Source organism: Filicampus tigris, chromosome 13, assembly GCF_054856515.1.
Source record: "Filicampus tigris isolate MCC_2025a chromosome 13, RoL_Ftig_1.0, whole genome shotgun sequence".
NCBI lineage: Eukaryota > Metazoa > Chordata > Actinopteri > Syngnathiformes > Syngnathidae > Filicampus > Filicampus tigris.
Genome location: NC_141229.1, coordinates 6,585,453 through 6,601,137, shown reverse-complemented (window position 1 = coordinate 6,601,137; position 15,685 = coordinate 6,585,453). Strand labels below are relative to the sequence as shown.

General features: G+C 41.5%; 1 protein-coding gene and 2 long non-coding RNA genes across 4 annotated transcripts in view; 2 read left to right on the top strand and 1 right to left on the bottom strand.

The window, feature by feature from the left end:
• aqr (aquarius intron-binding spliceosomal factor) overlaps window positions 1-10,328 on the top strand; it is a 51,026-nt gene extending 40,698 nt beyond the window's left edge. Inside the window, exons 33-36 of one of the 2 annotated variants that reach the window (XM_086049101.1) lie at window positions 3,151-3,236; window positions 6,937-7,111; window positions 8,703-8,813; window positions 9,867-10,328. In XM_086049101.1, the coding sequence (XP_085905227.1) occupies window positions 3,151-3,236; window positions 6,937-7,111; window positions 8,703-8,813; window positions 9,867-10,175 (681 nt within the window). In that variant the 3' untranslated portion in view covers window positions 10,176-10,328. Of the gene's footprint in view, window positions 1-3,150; window positions 3,237-6,936; window positions 7,112-8,702; window positions 8,814-9,863 lie in introns of both variants that reach the window. The other variant, XM_086049100.1, reaches the window with a different exon arrangement.
• LOC147137381 (uncharacterized) overlaps window positions 8,561-15,685 on the bottom strand; it is an 83,770-nt gene continuing 76,645 nt past the window's right edge. Inside the window, exon 7 of the long non-coding RNA XR_015089267.1 lies at window positions 8,561-9,167. This is a non-coding gene — a long non-coding RNA (uncharacterized LOC147137381). The remainder of the gene's footprint in view (window positions 9,168-15,685) is intronic.
• LOC147137384 (uncharacterized) lies at window positions 11,428-14,680 on the top strand. The gene is made up of 2 exons (XR_015089354.1): window positions 11,428-11,662; window positions 14,229-14,680. It is a non-coding gene; the product is annotated as an uncharacterized LOC147137384 (long non-coding RNA).

Sequence of the window (15,685 nt, the reverse complement as noted above, 5' to 3'; positions counted from 1 at the left end):
CCTTCCGCGCACAGGAAGTCCAAAAGAATGTAAGTAGGGCTCACAGAACATCATTAGGTGGCGTTCAGTGTGCCTCGGAAGTCCTTGTGTGTCTCCTCTGATTTGTTTTAAAAAAATAAATAAAATACAGTAAATAGAAGAGGAACTTTATTCCTCACAGCATACAGGTTGTTTTTATGTAGTTTGAGGCGTTAAATGTTACACGTTGTTGACTAGCGCTTGCACTCGTTTCACACTGCATTCCTTGCAAATTGGCGCACAAGAGGTGTACCGGTAGTCCCGAGATGTATTCACTTATTCCTTTCAGGCAGAACACTGCAAAGAGCGCCTTCACACAGCCGATGCGGTTTGCTCAATTAATATAAATAATAATAGTGTCTGGTGACGTCAGCGGGACAGGTACAATTTCAACACAATGACATAAATGCATGTGGGCAGTGATTCTCAGTTCTCTTTCTGTTCAATATTAATAAACATAAAGCTGAATTCCATTTTTTTTTGGGGGGGGGGGGTGGTAATTTTGGCTTGGCAACAGCATCTCTCCACATTCACATGACTGTCATCTCTTTGTCTTTTTAAATGTATTCTGTTGTGACAGCCAGTCAGCATTTGTGCTTGGTCATGCTAAATGTCCCGCGACGTTATAAGACTGCCACTGTCATTGGGTGCGCTGCTGGCTTTAGTCAGTATGCGTGCCTCATGACAAACTGATGGGGCAGGAGGTGGGGAGTGGGTAGGGAGGGGCGGGGGGTGCAGGAGGGGGTTTTGACAGGCTGGGAGATCTGCCGAGGAGAAAGAAAGATGGCCGCAGAAGGAGATGGACATTTAAAAGGTCACCGTGCCTGAGCGTTGGCTCCACCGTGTACCGACAGTGTGTCATCGGGGCCAAAACCGAGAAAATGTCAGCGGCCAGCCCACGTTACTGGGATGATCTTGTTACAAAACGGATATAATGAGATCCAAAACAACATCTGCATCAAACACAAGGATTGACATCTGACCCTATTTTATCCGTCATGTAGCAAATACAGCCAAAACAAGCGGATAATGTTGTGTCCATCTACCCACGTGCTAATTATTACCAGGTGTCTTTTACTGGTTTGTGGAATTTCCCTGCAGCAAACAGCTGACCAGTCATGCCAGTTTAATATCTACTAAGTTACATCCGACACAGGGTCTTTGGAAAATAGCATTAACTCTCAGGGTTACTTTAACTCTCAGTAGAAGCATTTTTGAACTGATTTGATTTTGGGTGTTTATTTTTTTTAACAAGTTATTGACCAATCTAAAGTGTTGAAAATGGCTTGTTCTCTTTGACGATGAAATGTTAATGGTTGAAAAAATGCACTGTTTTGGGGGGGGAAAGTGGTGACTTTGGAGGTGTGAGGACTCTGCCCGATGCCATTGAGATATTCTTAGTACCACCTTTTTTTTGATATTGCTAGTTATGTAGTAAAGACTTTCTACGGCCAGCAGAGGAAGTTTTCACTTTTTAAATTAAAATGTAATTCTTCTCCAGCAGAGGGTATCTCCACAACTTGAAATCAAAATGGTTTCAGTCATGTGCTCCATTGGAGTGCAGTTAGCTAGTTTTTTTTTTTAACCCCGGAGTAAATAAATTCACAGATTGTCTTAAAATTTGAACATCTCAGAAGTCATTCGTAATGACAGGATTGTGTGGTTTGTAACCTACTTGGATGCTATAACAGAACACGCCTGCCATCCCCCAACTGTAGCCGTAGTAGACCAGCACATTGTTGCCTCTGGTGCTGCACCTGTTCTGCACAGCAACAAGAGACCTAAATAATACTGGTCAGCTATCACGTTAGCCTTGTCGCTCTACTCATGCCGGCTTTAGCTTGTGGCATCTACGCGGTGCTTGCTGTAGTTGTGAACCCTTTTGTTCGTCCCAGTGTTCTATTAATCCACGTCAACCCCTGTGTCCTCCTCGGGTGTTTTAATTAAGAAATGGTTAACATTGAAGTAATTTCTGTTATATGGGTCTTGGACAAGCGTGTATCCTGGTGTCCGGAAGCCTGTTAGCCTGCAAGCTAGCTAGTGGCTAGTACTTTTGGTCACAGAGTGGAAACGCCTCGCAACGACTCGATTGGATATATTCCAGCCACCGCTATATCTTGGTTGATTAGCTTGTTGGTTGGTTGGGGGCGTCATGGCTCAGTGGTAGCGTGGTCATCTTTCCACCCAAAGGTTGTGGGTTCGATCCTCGGCCAATGTGACCATGTCTAAGTATCCTTTGAGCAAGATACTGAACCCCCAGTTGCTCCTGATGCTGCTTCATCAGTAGGTAAATGAGCTACAGTTTGAAGCGCTTTAAGTACCGAAGGTAGGAAAGCGCTATACAAGTGACAGCCCATTTACCATTTGGGTGGTTGGTTAGCTAGTTTCTTTTATGTTTGGTTATCTAGTTTCTGTGTTGGGTGTTTTGCTAGTTGATTGGATTAGTTCCTTTGTTGTACGGTTGTTTGATTGGTTAAATAGTTAGCTACTTTCTTTATTGGTTGGTTTCGTGGTTGATTGGTTATTTACTTAGTACCTTTGTTGGTCAGTTAGTTTGCCTCTAGGTAGGTTAGTACATTTGTTGGTTGATTTGTTTGGTCCTTTCTTTTTGGACTTTGTAAATAATTGTTTTTTTTTTTTTTTGTATGTGCACATTCATGCTTGCGTTTTCTAGATTTCAATGTGTCGTTCTGCTGCCTCCTTTTATGTAAGGCATCCAAGTATCCATGGTGCACACACTCGGCGTGAGGGGATTACCACGTCGAAGCAAATTGGCTGACACGTTACCCCTTTTTGCCACCACTTTTTTTTCGCAGTTCTTGTAAAAAAAAATGAATAAATAAATAAAGCAGCCTTGGCTCCCTCCTGAGTCTCAGGGGTCCAGGTAAGAGGCAAAGTGGCGGCAAATGCCCCCGTAAGCCGTCTTAGAGACGACGGTGTGTCCCACGGTGATAACACCCACACAAACGCAGACACCTTCTTGTATCTTCGGTGAAGGATTTTTTTTTTTCTCAAGCTAAATCCCACTGCTGAGCTAAAATGCGCTCTCATTTACTTTGCATAGGGGAATCAGCTCAAGCGCTTTTAGTAGAGCAGGGTTCTCAGTAATAACGCTGTGGTGTGTCTTTACAGGTGACAACTGTTGACAGGTTCCAGGGTCAGCAGAACGACTATATCATCCTCTCGCTGGTCCGAACCAAAGCCGTAGGACATCTCAGGTAATAACAGCTTTGTGCTCAGCCAATAAGAAAATGTGTCCTTGTTTCACTCTTGTGTCTTTTGAGTTGGTCATCTGAAGACCTGCTTTGTTTCTCATTTTTATCAAATGATTACTCATTGATTAATGACCTCTGCCAATTACGGGTAGATGTTATGCTACGATTGTATTTAGTTAGTTCTTTTCTTGGTTAATTATTTCCTTCATTTGTTGGATAAGTAGAATCTTTGTTGGCTAGTTCATTTTTTTAGTTGGTTTGTTAGTTACTTCCTTTGTTGGTTGGTTGGTTAGTTGGTTAGCTAGCTATGTCCTTCCTCGGTTATGTTATTGAACGGTATCGTATTCCAATTGGCTATTCTTTGAGACGCACACCTCTATAAAGAATTTTAAAGAATCTTTTTTGAGTCACTAGCATGTTGTGCTCATCTCCAAAATCGGAGTGATGCTGTCTGTCCACCAGTAACAACATTACTTAATAAACCAGAATATAACTTCTGAACTAGTCAACAAACAACTACAGTCCTCCACAATTTTAGGAAAACAATACATTCTGTAGTCAGTGGGAAAAAAAATACAGTACTCCAGCATTTCGCTCTTTTCATTCATTTAGATGAGCGTTCAGCAAGCGCCGCGTCTCGAGCTAACTGGAGAGGGAGGCTATTGTTCTCTACTAATTAAGTTGAACATGTAGTCGAGACAAAGACTTGCAAAGTCCGACTAACAATTCTTAAGAGGAGCTGTCACTCTTTGTCCTCCCGTTTCATTTTGCAGTTTTCGCTTCTTCATCTCTTCCCCCTCGCCGTCTTCCCTCCTCAGACCCGATATAACTTCTCTCCTCAGCCGCCATCAGGTCTCGTGTTGTAAGAGCGGATAATTGAGACTGAACCCAACAATACTTGGCTGGCTGTCCTCAGGCGGGAATATTCTGTCTACCTGCACAGTTCACTGCTTTGGCTCAGCTACTTTCACCCACGCTCACATTGCACGGTCAGCAAAAAGACGCAAGCTAGACAATAAGTCATCCTCTTTTGCAGCTAAATACATGCCCCCATTTTTTGCTGCGGGGAAACTCTTAAATCTCTATTCCCAATGTAAGCAAGGAAGCAACGAAAAATGTCGAAGGCCGCAGGATGAATGCATTTAGCTGGCTGAACTGGCTCTTCTTTCGTATCATTTGTTCGAGCTTGTCTCCCACTGGTTTTGACACCTTTTTAACCCACGCCTCGCTGGATGCTTGTCAGGTGCTACTGCAGGATGCAGCAATTGAACAAGGTTAACATTTAACAAGGAGATCATATCAAACAGTTGGCCACATTCTACGATTTATGTCAAGTAAAAGTACAGGTTGACACAAAATAAAACATAAGGCAATAATTGAGACAGACTGGTCAGAACAAATTAGTCTGAACATAAATATTTGTTTGATTTGGTTGGTTGGCTACTTGCTCTGGCTGGTTAGTGAGTATTTGTGTAGTGTGTTAGTTGGTTGATTGGTTTGTTGTTTTGTTCCTTTGTTGGTTTTTAGCCAGTACCTTTAGTGTTTGGTTGGTAAGTATGTTTTCATTGTTTTGTTTTGGTTAGTTATTTAATTACTTTGTTCGTTGGTTGGTTTGTTGGCTGGTGGTTGGTATGTCGGTTGGTTTTGATTGGCGTGTCGTGATTTTGTTCCTTCGTTGGTTGAAAAATTCTTGGTTTGTTCGTTACTTTATTTGCTGGCTGGTAGGATAATGCCAAAACTACAGAGCCTATTTCCGTATTCTTGCCTTGTCAAGTTTTTTTTTGTTTTTTTTTGCCTATTTCGGGATGGCTTCCCCGCCGACAGGCCGCTGAGTCCTGTCTAATATTCCTCCACCCCTTTTATTTTTTTTCCCCAACTCTCTCCTCCTGGCAATGTGCTGCCGTGACAACCACAGGAAGTACGGCCGACCATATGACAAGCCAACCCTTTGCTTTCATGTGTGGCATTCCTGTACACAGACACACACACACACACACACTCACACAGTTTGACAGGGATGCACAGATGCAGACACACTCTGACTTAGACACACACACACACACAGTACTGGTCCACTTTGCCCTGGCGTGTCACACAGCGCTGCCCAGGTGGGCGTCTCTCGGTCCGTGCCATGTCCACAGGCTACCGTGCGTCCTGATTGGCTCATCTCCCTCTCATCTCTCTGTACTCATTGGTCGTGGCTGTTGTACTTTGTCTCTGTGGAGTTTTGTCGGTCCCCCTCATTTGGTTTCACAAGGACTGCATCGTCAACTCGCCAAGCACCCGGAAGACATTAATCCTCTTAATCAGATGGACGTATTGCGCATTTTGTTTACAAAAAAAACAGGACAGCGTGCCAGACTCCTCTCCATCAAGGCAAAGACTGCCCCTGGAATAACCACCAGAGCTCCCCCCCCCCCCACTCCAAATGTTCAGACATCCTACAAGCACAAAATGAGCCGGTTAATGGACCTCATTTAAGTTGCTCCATTAAGCTCCCCCAATGCTTAAAAATGACTAAAATGTCACTCAAAAGGGCCTCAAGGTGCATTCATCCTCATTCGGATCAGCAGCAACTTCCTATATAATCCGACATGCCCGAAAACTCAACCAGTTTTTGTAAGCGTATGTATCCAGATGAAAATGTTTTTGTACCAGATTTCACCAATTGACATGAACGTTCTGTGGATGAAAAAGTCATTGGGTCCATGTCTGAAATTGAACAGGTTTTGACGTGGCCATTTTGAGCAAATTCCTAGGCTCGTAATTTGATGAACTCCTAACAGGGAATATTTGTCTCAAATCAGCCCCAATTGGAAGCCGGGACTTGTGATTCCAAACCACTTTGCAGCCATAATGATCCACTTTCACTTTATTGGTTTGAAAAATATTTGTTCATATACCGCAAATAATGCATCCTTTCGGTGACATTGACAGAACAATTAAATGCTCTTCTAGTTGATGGCAGATGTCGAGTTAACCACCTTTTGCCGTTCAACCAACAGAACAATCGCTTTTTGTTTAACTAAACAAGCGGAGATTTCACAACCAAGTCAGTAAATTGAGACAAACTCATCCTAAACGGGTATACTTTATAGACACACGATCCAAATTCGTCAAGGCAACAACAATGTCGATAAACTGCATTTGCATTTACCGAAGCAAAGAAAATGACTGCATCTGTCTTGAAATTTGTGAATGGTCTTCTTTGTGCCACTCCTCCACCAAATTTTGTGAAGAGGGTAGAAAACGTCATTAAGTTTTGGGTTATTCCCACTAACACACCCAATGTCAAGCATTCATGTTAAATACCTGACTCACTTTTCATAAGGAGTCCCGTCATGTGTATGTGCTCGACAGTTTATTTTGAAGACTGTCACTGTCCAATCACGATACAAATGTTAAAAATCTCACAAAATTTGGACTTTCCATGTCTTCCCGTTGGACTCTTGAACATCTGCAGGCTCAACATTTGCCTTGTGATCCGTGAAGAATTCCTTCACTCTCGCCTCTAATCCCCTTTTAGTTCAAGGCGGCATAGGAAGTGGTCACGTATGACAACTTTGATCAGACAGAGCTCATCAAAGCGGGACATTCACAGCCATTGCGGCTTCACGCATTTAAATAATTAGATGCATTGCGGCATCACTTCGGACTGTCGGGTTTCCGATGCCTCACTAATACACCCACGCGCTCTCCTCAGGGATGTGAGGCGCCTGGTGGTGGCCATGTCCCGAGCGCGGCTGGGCCTTTACATTTTCGCCCGGGTGGCGCTGTTCCAGAACTGCTTTGAGCTGACGCCCGCCTTCAACCAGCTGACCGAGCGCCCCCTGCAGCTGCACATCCGGCCCCACGAGTACTACAGCCAGGAGCAGCCGGTATGTCGGATGGATGGTTGGATTGATGGATGGATGTATAGATGGACAGATGGATTAATTAGGTTGGATGGGTGGATTGAGTGATGGATGTATTGGATGAATGGCGTTAGGTACTCCATGTACACTGCCTGTCTTGCCTCTATATGCAAATTCAATCTCCCCCTTGTGCTCTTAAATTTGACTTCCAGCCCCCCCCCGCCAGTTTTGTTAACAGCATTCTGCACGCTTTGGAAAGTACGGACCCCGGCTATAATTAACCCCCCTCTAACCCCCAAGGTCAGAGGGCAAATCTCCCCAAAGCCCATCGCTCCGGTCGTCTAGTTCAACATGTCTGGCCCGCTGGCGTGTGGTGGTGTGCGTGTCCAAAATACGCCCGGGGTCTCTGACACTTCCTGTGACTGGAGAGTGTTGGCTCGGCCCCCCCTCCCCCGGGGGGGACAGCTCTTTTGGGCACACACATGCGACCCCCGCTTGAGCGCTCAGTAAAGCTCAGCCTTAGCCCCACGCCAATGCAGATTACAAGTCTCATGTTGGCTGCCACACTGCACCGAGCCGTTATTGTAAACAATTCAAGTCTCGATGTAAACATGCGCATGCCGTCATTGTCCTGTGGAAAGCAGCTAGAGTAGACGCCGTGTTTCAGTTAGTCGTCGGGTGTGTCCTCAATTATTTTAAAAAAGAAATGCCTCTCCCAGTAAGAGGAAAACTAACACACGCTTACATTAACGCATTAAGGCCTAAAGCACCTGGCTCAACAGCTCCCCAAAACCTAAGGTCGCCTTTGGAATTACCCTTGAAAAAAGTTTTCCCAGAAATTCAGCACTTACAAAATAATTAATATCTCAGGCCCTGTTAGCAGGCAGAAACATAATTCCAAAAGAATTATCTTGGACATGTGGCTTTCACACAGGCAGAGTTTATTATTATTTACTAGCAAATAATAACGTATTATTACGTTTTAATCGAAGATGTAAAAATAACGTGTCAGTGCAAGAAGAAGCACTATTTTACTTTTTTCTTTTAAATCGAGTGGTAATTACCATCCTCTATTTTGTTACAAAGACGTCAATATCGTCATTGTCGACAAACCATATCATATCACGTTCGACTGGTTCCACTGGTTCAAAGTCCACAAGCGCGTCGTCTATGTATCGCTGCCGTTACTTACTTTAATCAGAGCGCCCGGCGATCGACGGCGTCCGCCATTAGCCTACGGTCTCGCATCACGTGTATATTCTGATGCATTAAATTGGGTAAGAGACGGAGAATTGGATTAAAAAAAAGACACAGACGTATCCGCTCTCCCGCCTTTAAAGGTAGAAAGACGCAACAGCGCTCCCGGCTCTAGTGGTAGAAACGCGGTTATGCGCTCCCGACCTTAATGGTTTAAAGAGCTCATTTCTGAGTTCAATTGAATTTTGTTGCTAACCAAATCTGTACTTCCTCAACTTCAATTTGACGCCATGCCTTTGTTAATCGCCGAGCGTGTCATCCAAAATTGAAACATAAGAGCCTTACCTCAAATGACGTACCGGTACATGCACAACAACTCTTTCGGCGCTGGATTCTTGACATTTGTTGTTGTTTTCAGAGAGATGCTTCAGACCGGCCGGACCAGGTGGTCCAAAACATGCCTGAGATGGCCAACTTGGTGTACAACATGTACATGCACATGATGCAGACCTCACACAAGTACAGACAGGTAACAACCATCACTTATTATGTTGGATTTTAGTCAACGCCAAGGTTTGTTTGGGTGATTGAATTTGTTGAAAAATACAACAACAAAAAAACTTTAGTGTTGCGTATTTGTGAATTTACAAAATACAAGGGAACCACTGAGGTCCAAAAGAAACATTCCGGCATTGGAGTGCGCCTATTGTACTCGGCAAAAGCGTCCCATTGTTTGAGGCTGCTCCTTTTTGGAACACGTATCATGAAAAAGGCAAATGCTTGTTGAACTGAGGTGTCGTCTGATTCCCGCGCCGAAGTCTGGGTGTCATTGTAGAGGCGGTGTTCACTCCCTTTGTTGAGGTTGCTCTATTTCTAGGAACACCTGTCGCAAAGAAAAATCACAATAACTCTCTAGATGCACACAGAAGAAAGGTCTTATATGAAAACAGTGCAGCTTTTTTTTAAAAAAAAAATTTTTTTTAAGTTTATACATAAACACCCCTTGTCAGGCCAAGCCTTATTTTGGAAGGTGTTGCAAAAAAGCCAGAGAAAACAAATGCTTTTGATGCTTGCTGAACTTGAGGTCTTGATTCTCATCATGCATTATCTTTTTTATTTTTTTATTTTTTTATTTTTTAGGTTTCATGCAGTCTTACGGTTGTACTTTGTCCTTCTTTTACCGACTTTGCGACAGAGGAATTTTACTTTTGCTAGGGAAACAAATCTCTCTTCTTTTTTTTTTCCAACAAGACTTTGACTTTATTGGTAAAGATATGACTGTATTCTTGGAAAACAAAGGCCAACCTCATACTTGCCTTTTTTTTTTACTATTTAACATGTGATTTTAATGTTTTTTTCCTGTCAAATTACAACTTTATTGCACTTGTTAAAAAACAACTTCATTCTTGCCCCCCCAAAAAAACATTAGTAAAAATTCAGACTTTATACTGCACAAAGAAATGTTTCCATTAAAAATAATAAGGTTATATATAATATGTACTTTTGTTTTATTTAAAAAAAAAAAAAAAAATTGTCTAGCAATACGGAGCAAATTTCAACCGTCACTCTTCCGCTTCAGCAGCAGCAGCAGCAGTTAGCCAAGCCTCCGCCGCAGGCCGAGTCAGCTGAGAGCTCGGCGGCCGGCGTGAACGCGAAGCGGGAGGAGGTGGCGGCCTCGGAGCAGAGCCCCATGGAGACGGAGAGCCAAGATGGGGGAGAGGAGGGAACAAAGGCAGAGGCTGACGCCGCCCAGCAAGAGTCTGAGAGAGACGCCGGCGAGCAGGAAGTAAGGCAGGAAGCGGCCAAGATGCCCGAGCATCCCGGACGGGACAGCGACAGCGACGAAGAGAATCAGGACCACCAAAAGGGAGGAGATAATCAAGAGCAATAATGGAGGACACTTAGTTGGGACTACTTGAGAGGACCAAGTGGATCGTTATTTACTCCCATGATTGAACATCCTGTCACGAACACCCCCCCCCCCCCCCGCTTTGTTTTTTTAGTCATTTCTAATAAAAAAAAATAAATGTAAATGATAAATGTTCTTTATTTATTCATTGGACACCCGCACATTCAAAAGCAGAAATTCACATCAGAAGGTCTGAAATTGTTTAGTTGTATTTAACTGTGAAGTTCAAAACTTTTGCATGATTAACTACTACTGTTTGTTTTTAAACATTTCCAATAGGTACATTTTGAATTGAATCGTTAATTTTCAGATATTTAGGTGCAGTGCTGTTTAAACTTTGTAGTGTTCTGCTTTTTATTTTAATATTTTTTTTATGATTTAAAAAAAAAATTCTCACAATATTTACAGGATAACTTGCCTAAATATGACTCGTATGATTCCAACACCATTTTTTACATCGTTATTGTGCTTTTTCTATTTTCTTTTACAGAATTTTCTTCATTTCTATTTTAAAAGCTTTGATTTTAAATTGTGAAATTACAACTTTCCTCTTATTGTCGCTTTAAAAAAAACGTTTTTCCCATTTAAAAAAAAATATTTGTACTTTTACATTTAGTAAAATACAACTGTAGACATAACATCTTTCTATAATTATTCTGTTATAAATCAACAGATTACGCCTAAGTGACAGACCGGTCCGCCTATGACGTTATGTAGGCAATAAACGATAGACTGGAAACTCTAAAAAAAAAAAAATAGTCTGACTAAGCATAGTCGGAAGCTAATTTTTTTGTTTGTGGGAAACGCTAACGGAAGGCCGTTTAAAATGATAGGCGGACCGGCCTATAGGCGATTACTATTTGGTCCGACCGGATAAAATAGGTTCACAAAAAGGTGGATAGACGAACGGCGGAAGAGTACCCTGACTGTAGGCGGTAGGCGACCGCAATTTTTTCGTAAAATGCCCAGCTCTGTAAATTGGCATTTATCAATTTGTAGCTTATAACAAAACACACAGGTATCCAACTCCAGTAACTTAGGTAGTTACATTTTTATTTTACCATTTTTTACATGCATGACAACTTTTTTAGTTCTATTACTCTAGAAAAAAAAAAGCAACTTTATTCCAGCAAAATTTTGACAGATTTTTAAAAACGAAAACCGCTCCTACTGAAGTGTCCATTGGAGAACCTCTCAATGACAAGTTTTGTTTTTGGCTTTTTTTTTTTTTTTTTTTTCACTCCCTATGAGGGGAAAAAAAGGGTCAACCCCATGACTGCAATCTTAATGTTGTGTAGTCACATGAACACGAGCATTGTGTAACATCCTCCTTCTGGCCTCTCACTAGGACTTGTGGCACTAACTAACCACCTCGACGTCAGGCTCAATTATTTCATTCGAGTCGGTGGGACGAGAGTCGCGAGGGAACCGACGACCAGAAGACGAATTTGCTGCTGCTTTGGCTGAAGGTGAACATGTCTTATCTTGTCCCGCGTCAGGTATTGATTTGGGTTCTTTGCTACTTTTTCTGCAAAGCGCTCTCGCCTGCTAACGACGCTTGTGGTGTGGAGCGGGACTAACGGCTGCAGCAAGTGTTCAGGTTTGAGTGATAAGACTGTGCAAGGGGGCGGGGGGGGGATTTGTGTGTTCCTTTAAATCACGTTTGACAGGAAGGGCTCAGGAAACAAAAAGTTCCTCAAAGGTGTGAAATATGCAGAAAATGTGTGTCGAGGTTAAGGTTAAGATTGGGGATGGGTTGGGTCAGGTTAGTTTACTGTTTCACTTTAGGGTAGTGATGTTACCGTTTGAGTAGGAAGTACTGTATCTCAACTGAAAATAACTTTGGAAGAAGTTAGTGAGCTTGTAGTATGATAACACACTCGCAGTGTGCCCGAATGGATTAGTATTATTATGAAGTGCCTTTGGTGTCTTCATCAGTGTGACTCAGTCGTCATGTGAATGTAGTAGAATAGTGAAACTCCGAAGCCAAACATTTGCTCACATACCGGTAGGATGATAATCATCTTAAAATGCATTTCCTTAATTTTCAAAATGATACCTTTTTCATTGGATGTATGTGATTTTAGCATGTCCCATAAACTGATGATACGGAATCCCAAAAATGTTTGACATGGTTTTATTGTCCATGACAGGTTATTTGATCAAAATGAGTCACTTTCATCAAATCTATTCTGTTTGTATAATCATGCTGTGCTTTTTTTGAATGTGTGCCTACAATTTCTGTCCACCCTGTCATTATGGTGTAACCAACCACCCCTCTGATATTTTCAAAGACATCACGACCAGTATTTTGTCTTTCTTTAACGCAGGCTAACAGTGGCTTGTTGCAGAGTAAATATTTTAACTTATGTTTAATATTTTTCATCTTATGATCTGTGCTGTCGGATGCTTAACATGTCCACTCTGTCATAGTTGAAATATTGAATGATATATAAAAAAAAAAAAAAAACGTATAAATTAAAATTGTGTTTAACGGTGCACAGTCACCATGTTTAATGACTCATGCCGATAAGTGAAATGTCCACCCTGTCATTGTCCAAGCTGTCTGCAAGCTCACACATACGCAGAAATTGTCAAGGCTATACGATTAAGGGTTGCGTGAATCTAGGGTAAATTTGGGGGATGGTTTAGGGTTATGCTTAGGTCAGGGTAAGGCTTCGGGCTATGGCACTGGTGGCCAAGTGGTCCTCGAGAGCCCCCATCCAGCCTGTTTTAGATGTCTCCCTCCTCCAACACACCTGATTCAAATGATCAGGGATGTTTTCAGGCTCGTGCAAAGCTTGCTGGCGAGCTGCTTGTTGAATGTGTAACCCAAGCGGCAACTTAACACAACAGGAAACGACACATTGCATACGTTGATGCCAGAAGAGGAAGATTTTGTTTCTTGGAGCGAAAATACGGAGAAGAAAAAAAACAATAGGCCTCACTTGAAACCAGGAACATAAGTACATTATTCCTTCAACATTACATTTTCCTCAAGTACTGCATATTTGTACTCTTTTTTTTTTTTTCTTCCTGATTTTACTTCTGAGTTATGACTTCCCCTTACTTTTCTTTTTTTTTTGCTTTTTGCATTGAAAATATGACTGTTTTTATACTTGTTCCTTTTTTAAATTCAGTCATGTTTTATTAATTTTGTTTAATACATATTTCAAAAGTTTAAAATAATATAATCAGATTATATGTCGGTTTTGGGTCTATTTTTATACATATTTCAAACACTTTACTCTGTGTCATTCATTGTACTGCTAATAGTTTTGGGGGTTTTTTTCTAACAAAAATTCTGAGATTTCAAATGAAAAACTATACTTACGGCAGTTCCTAGGGATAAAACCTTCATCACTTCTACGCTCAGCACTTTGTTTATTTTTCTTAAAGCCTTGGGGCGGCTGCTTTTGACCACATTTTTCACTGTGTTATCTCGGATACCAAATTACAACAACACTGCGGAATGACTTTGCATGGAGAATTAGTTTGGGGGGAACTAGCAGTCTTCAAACAGGAGTCCTGTGTTATCGTTGTTGACAAGTGATGCCAGCTCATCTGGTATTAGGCCGCCGTTAAAAGAGGAGCTAAACCCAAACATTTTTTTAGGCATTGTATGTACGCTCACTGAGTAATATAGCGTGGAAAAATGTAAAACATTCACCCCCAGCACCTGTTTTGCAAATCAACCACAAAATTTGGTAGAGATTGAGCAGAAAGTCAGCCATTTTGAGTCAAAGAAGCCATTTTGAGCGAATGTCAGGGCTTCAAAGTTAGAATAATTAGCCACCGACACTAATTTGACCGAATGACTCATATTTACGTGGAGATAATCGTAACAGGACACGTGAAAAAGAGTCAAGGAAACATGCTTAAAATTGAACAGGAAGTCAGCCATTTTGATTCTTAAAACACATTGTTGTTGTTTTTTTGCTAATTCTACTTTGGGCACAGAACAAAGTTTGCTGATCATTTTGCGGAGTCGCCATTGAAGCTTTTGAAACGATCCCAATATTATGTTTGTTCCAGAGCAGGATGGCGAACGCCAGCTCGTGTTTTTGGTGCCTGGTGTGGCTGGTGCTGCTGCTGTTGTTCGGCTGGCCCATCGGCATCACCCTGGGGGGTCTCTACGGCCTCATCAGCCCCCTCACCACCTGCCTGGGCCTGGACCGACTGTCCGACCTGCTGCTGGAAGGCGCCAACCTGGGCCGCACCTGCGCCCTCAACATGAGGCACTGCAAACCGCTGTGTTGATATTTTTGACGGCGTCCGTGACGCGAGGGCGATGTCAAAAAAGGTTGACACGACGGCGGGCGTTAGCATGGAAAGCGAGCATGAGTTTGTCATTCGCCAAGGCTTGAAAGGGGCTTCACGGTGCCGAATTCACGATGACGCTGCACGGAGGAGATAAGAATTGAACAATGGCGACTCTGACTTGTAAATGCAAACTTCTAATGCGATTAAACCTGCTTTGAACTCGTGCCTGCGCTTGCTGACTGAATGTTTCTTCGTCGTGTTTGCTCACATGAGGACCTGGGAAAAGGCATACGCTTATCCTTCCTAATATACGTGCATATTTGGTTATTGTTTTGGGGGGCTTTTTTATTATTATTTTTCAGTCTTTATTTTTCACTCATTTTCTGTGGTGGGAAAGCATTATAGAAATCCTGCATTATCCCCCCATAAAATTACGAAAATAATGAAATTATACTTTTGGAATTTCTAATTCTTTTGGTAATATCTTGTTTTAAATGTGAGTTAAGACGTTTCGATATTGAATTTTCTTAGTGACATTTTACACAGTTTTTCTTAGATAAAATAATTACATTACGTGTTTCTTGGTAGACTCTCGTATTTTTTTCAATGATCATTATTCTCATATTTTTTGTCTTTGTCAATTAACATTCATTTTTAAATATATATATACCGGTATTTATTTTCTTGTATTTCATATTTCTTCCCAAAATATTACCTTATCACTGGAATATAACCCGATAAGAGTATGATATTCAAATATTGATGTAATCTTTTCACGTTTCTCTTAATACTACTTTGGCATTTATTCACATTTTTTAAAAAAGTTTTTATTGCATTTTATTATGTACAATTTTTGTTAACATTTTCATTCTATTTGACTTTTTTTGCGTTGCAACATTTATTCTTGCAATTTTAAAAGTTTTCTGCCATTTTTGTAAAGTTAAAAAAAGAGCCACATTACATTGTATAACGTTTTTTTTTAATACAAATAAAACAATGAAACTTCTTGGTACGAGCTATATTAATGGCATTCCTGCTTGGAATGAGCAGCACTGACATTATTAAGGAGAACAAATTTGAGAAACGTCACACCTGATTTTCCCCAAATGAATTTATCAAGCATATAAAACCTTACTGGAGAAATTATCGCACGCACAGACATTCCAAAAGCGAATAGATTTTTTTTTTTTTTTTTTTTAATGAATATCATTTGATAGAAGTTAAAGCCT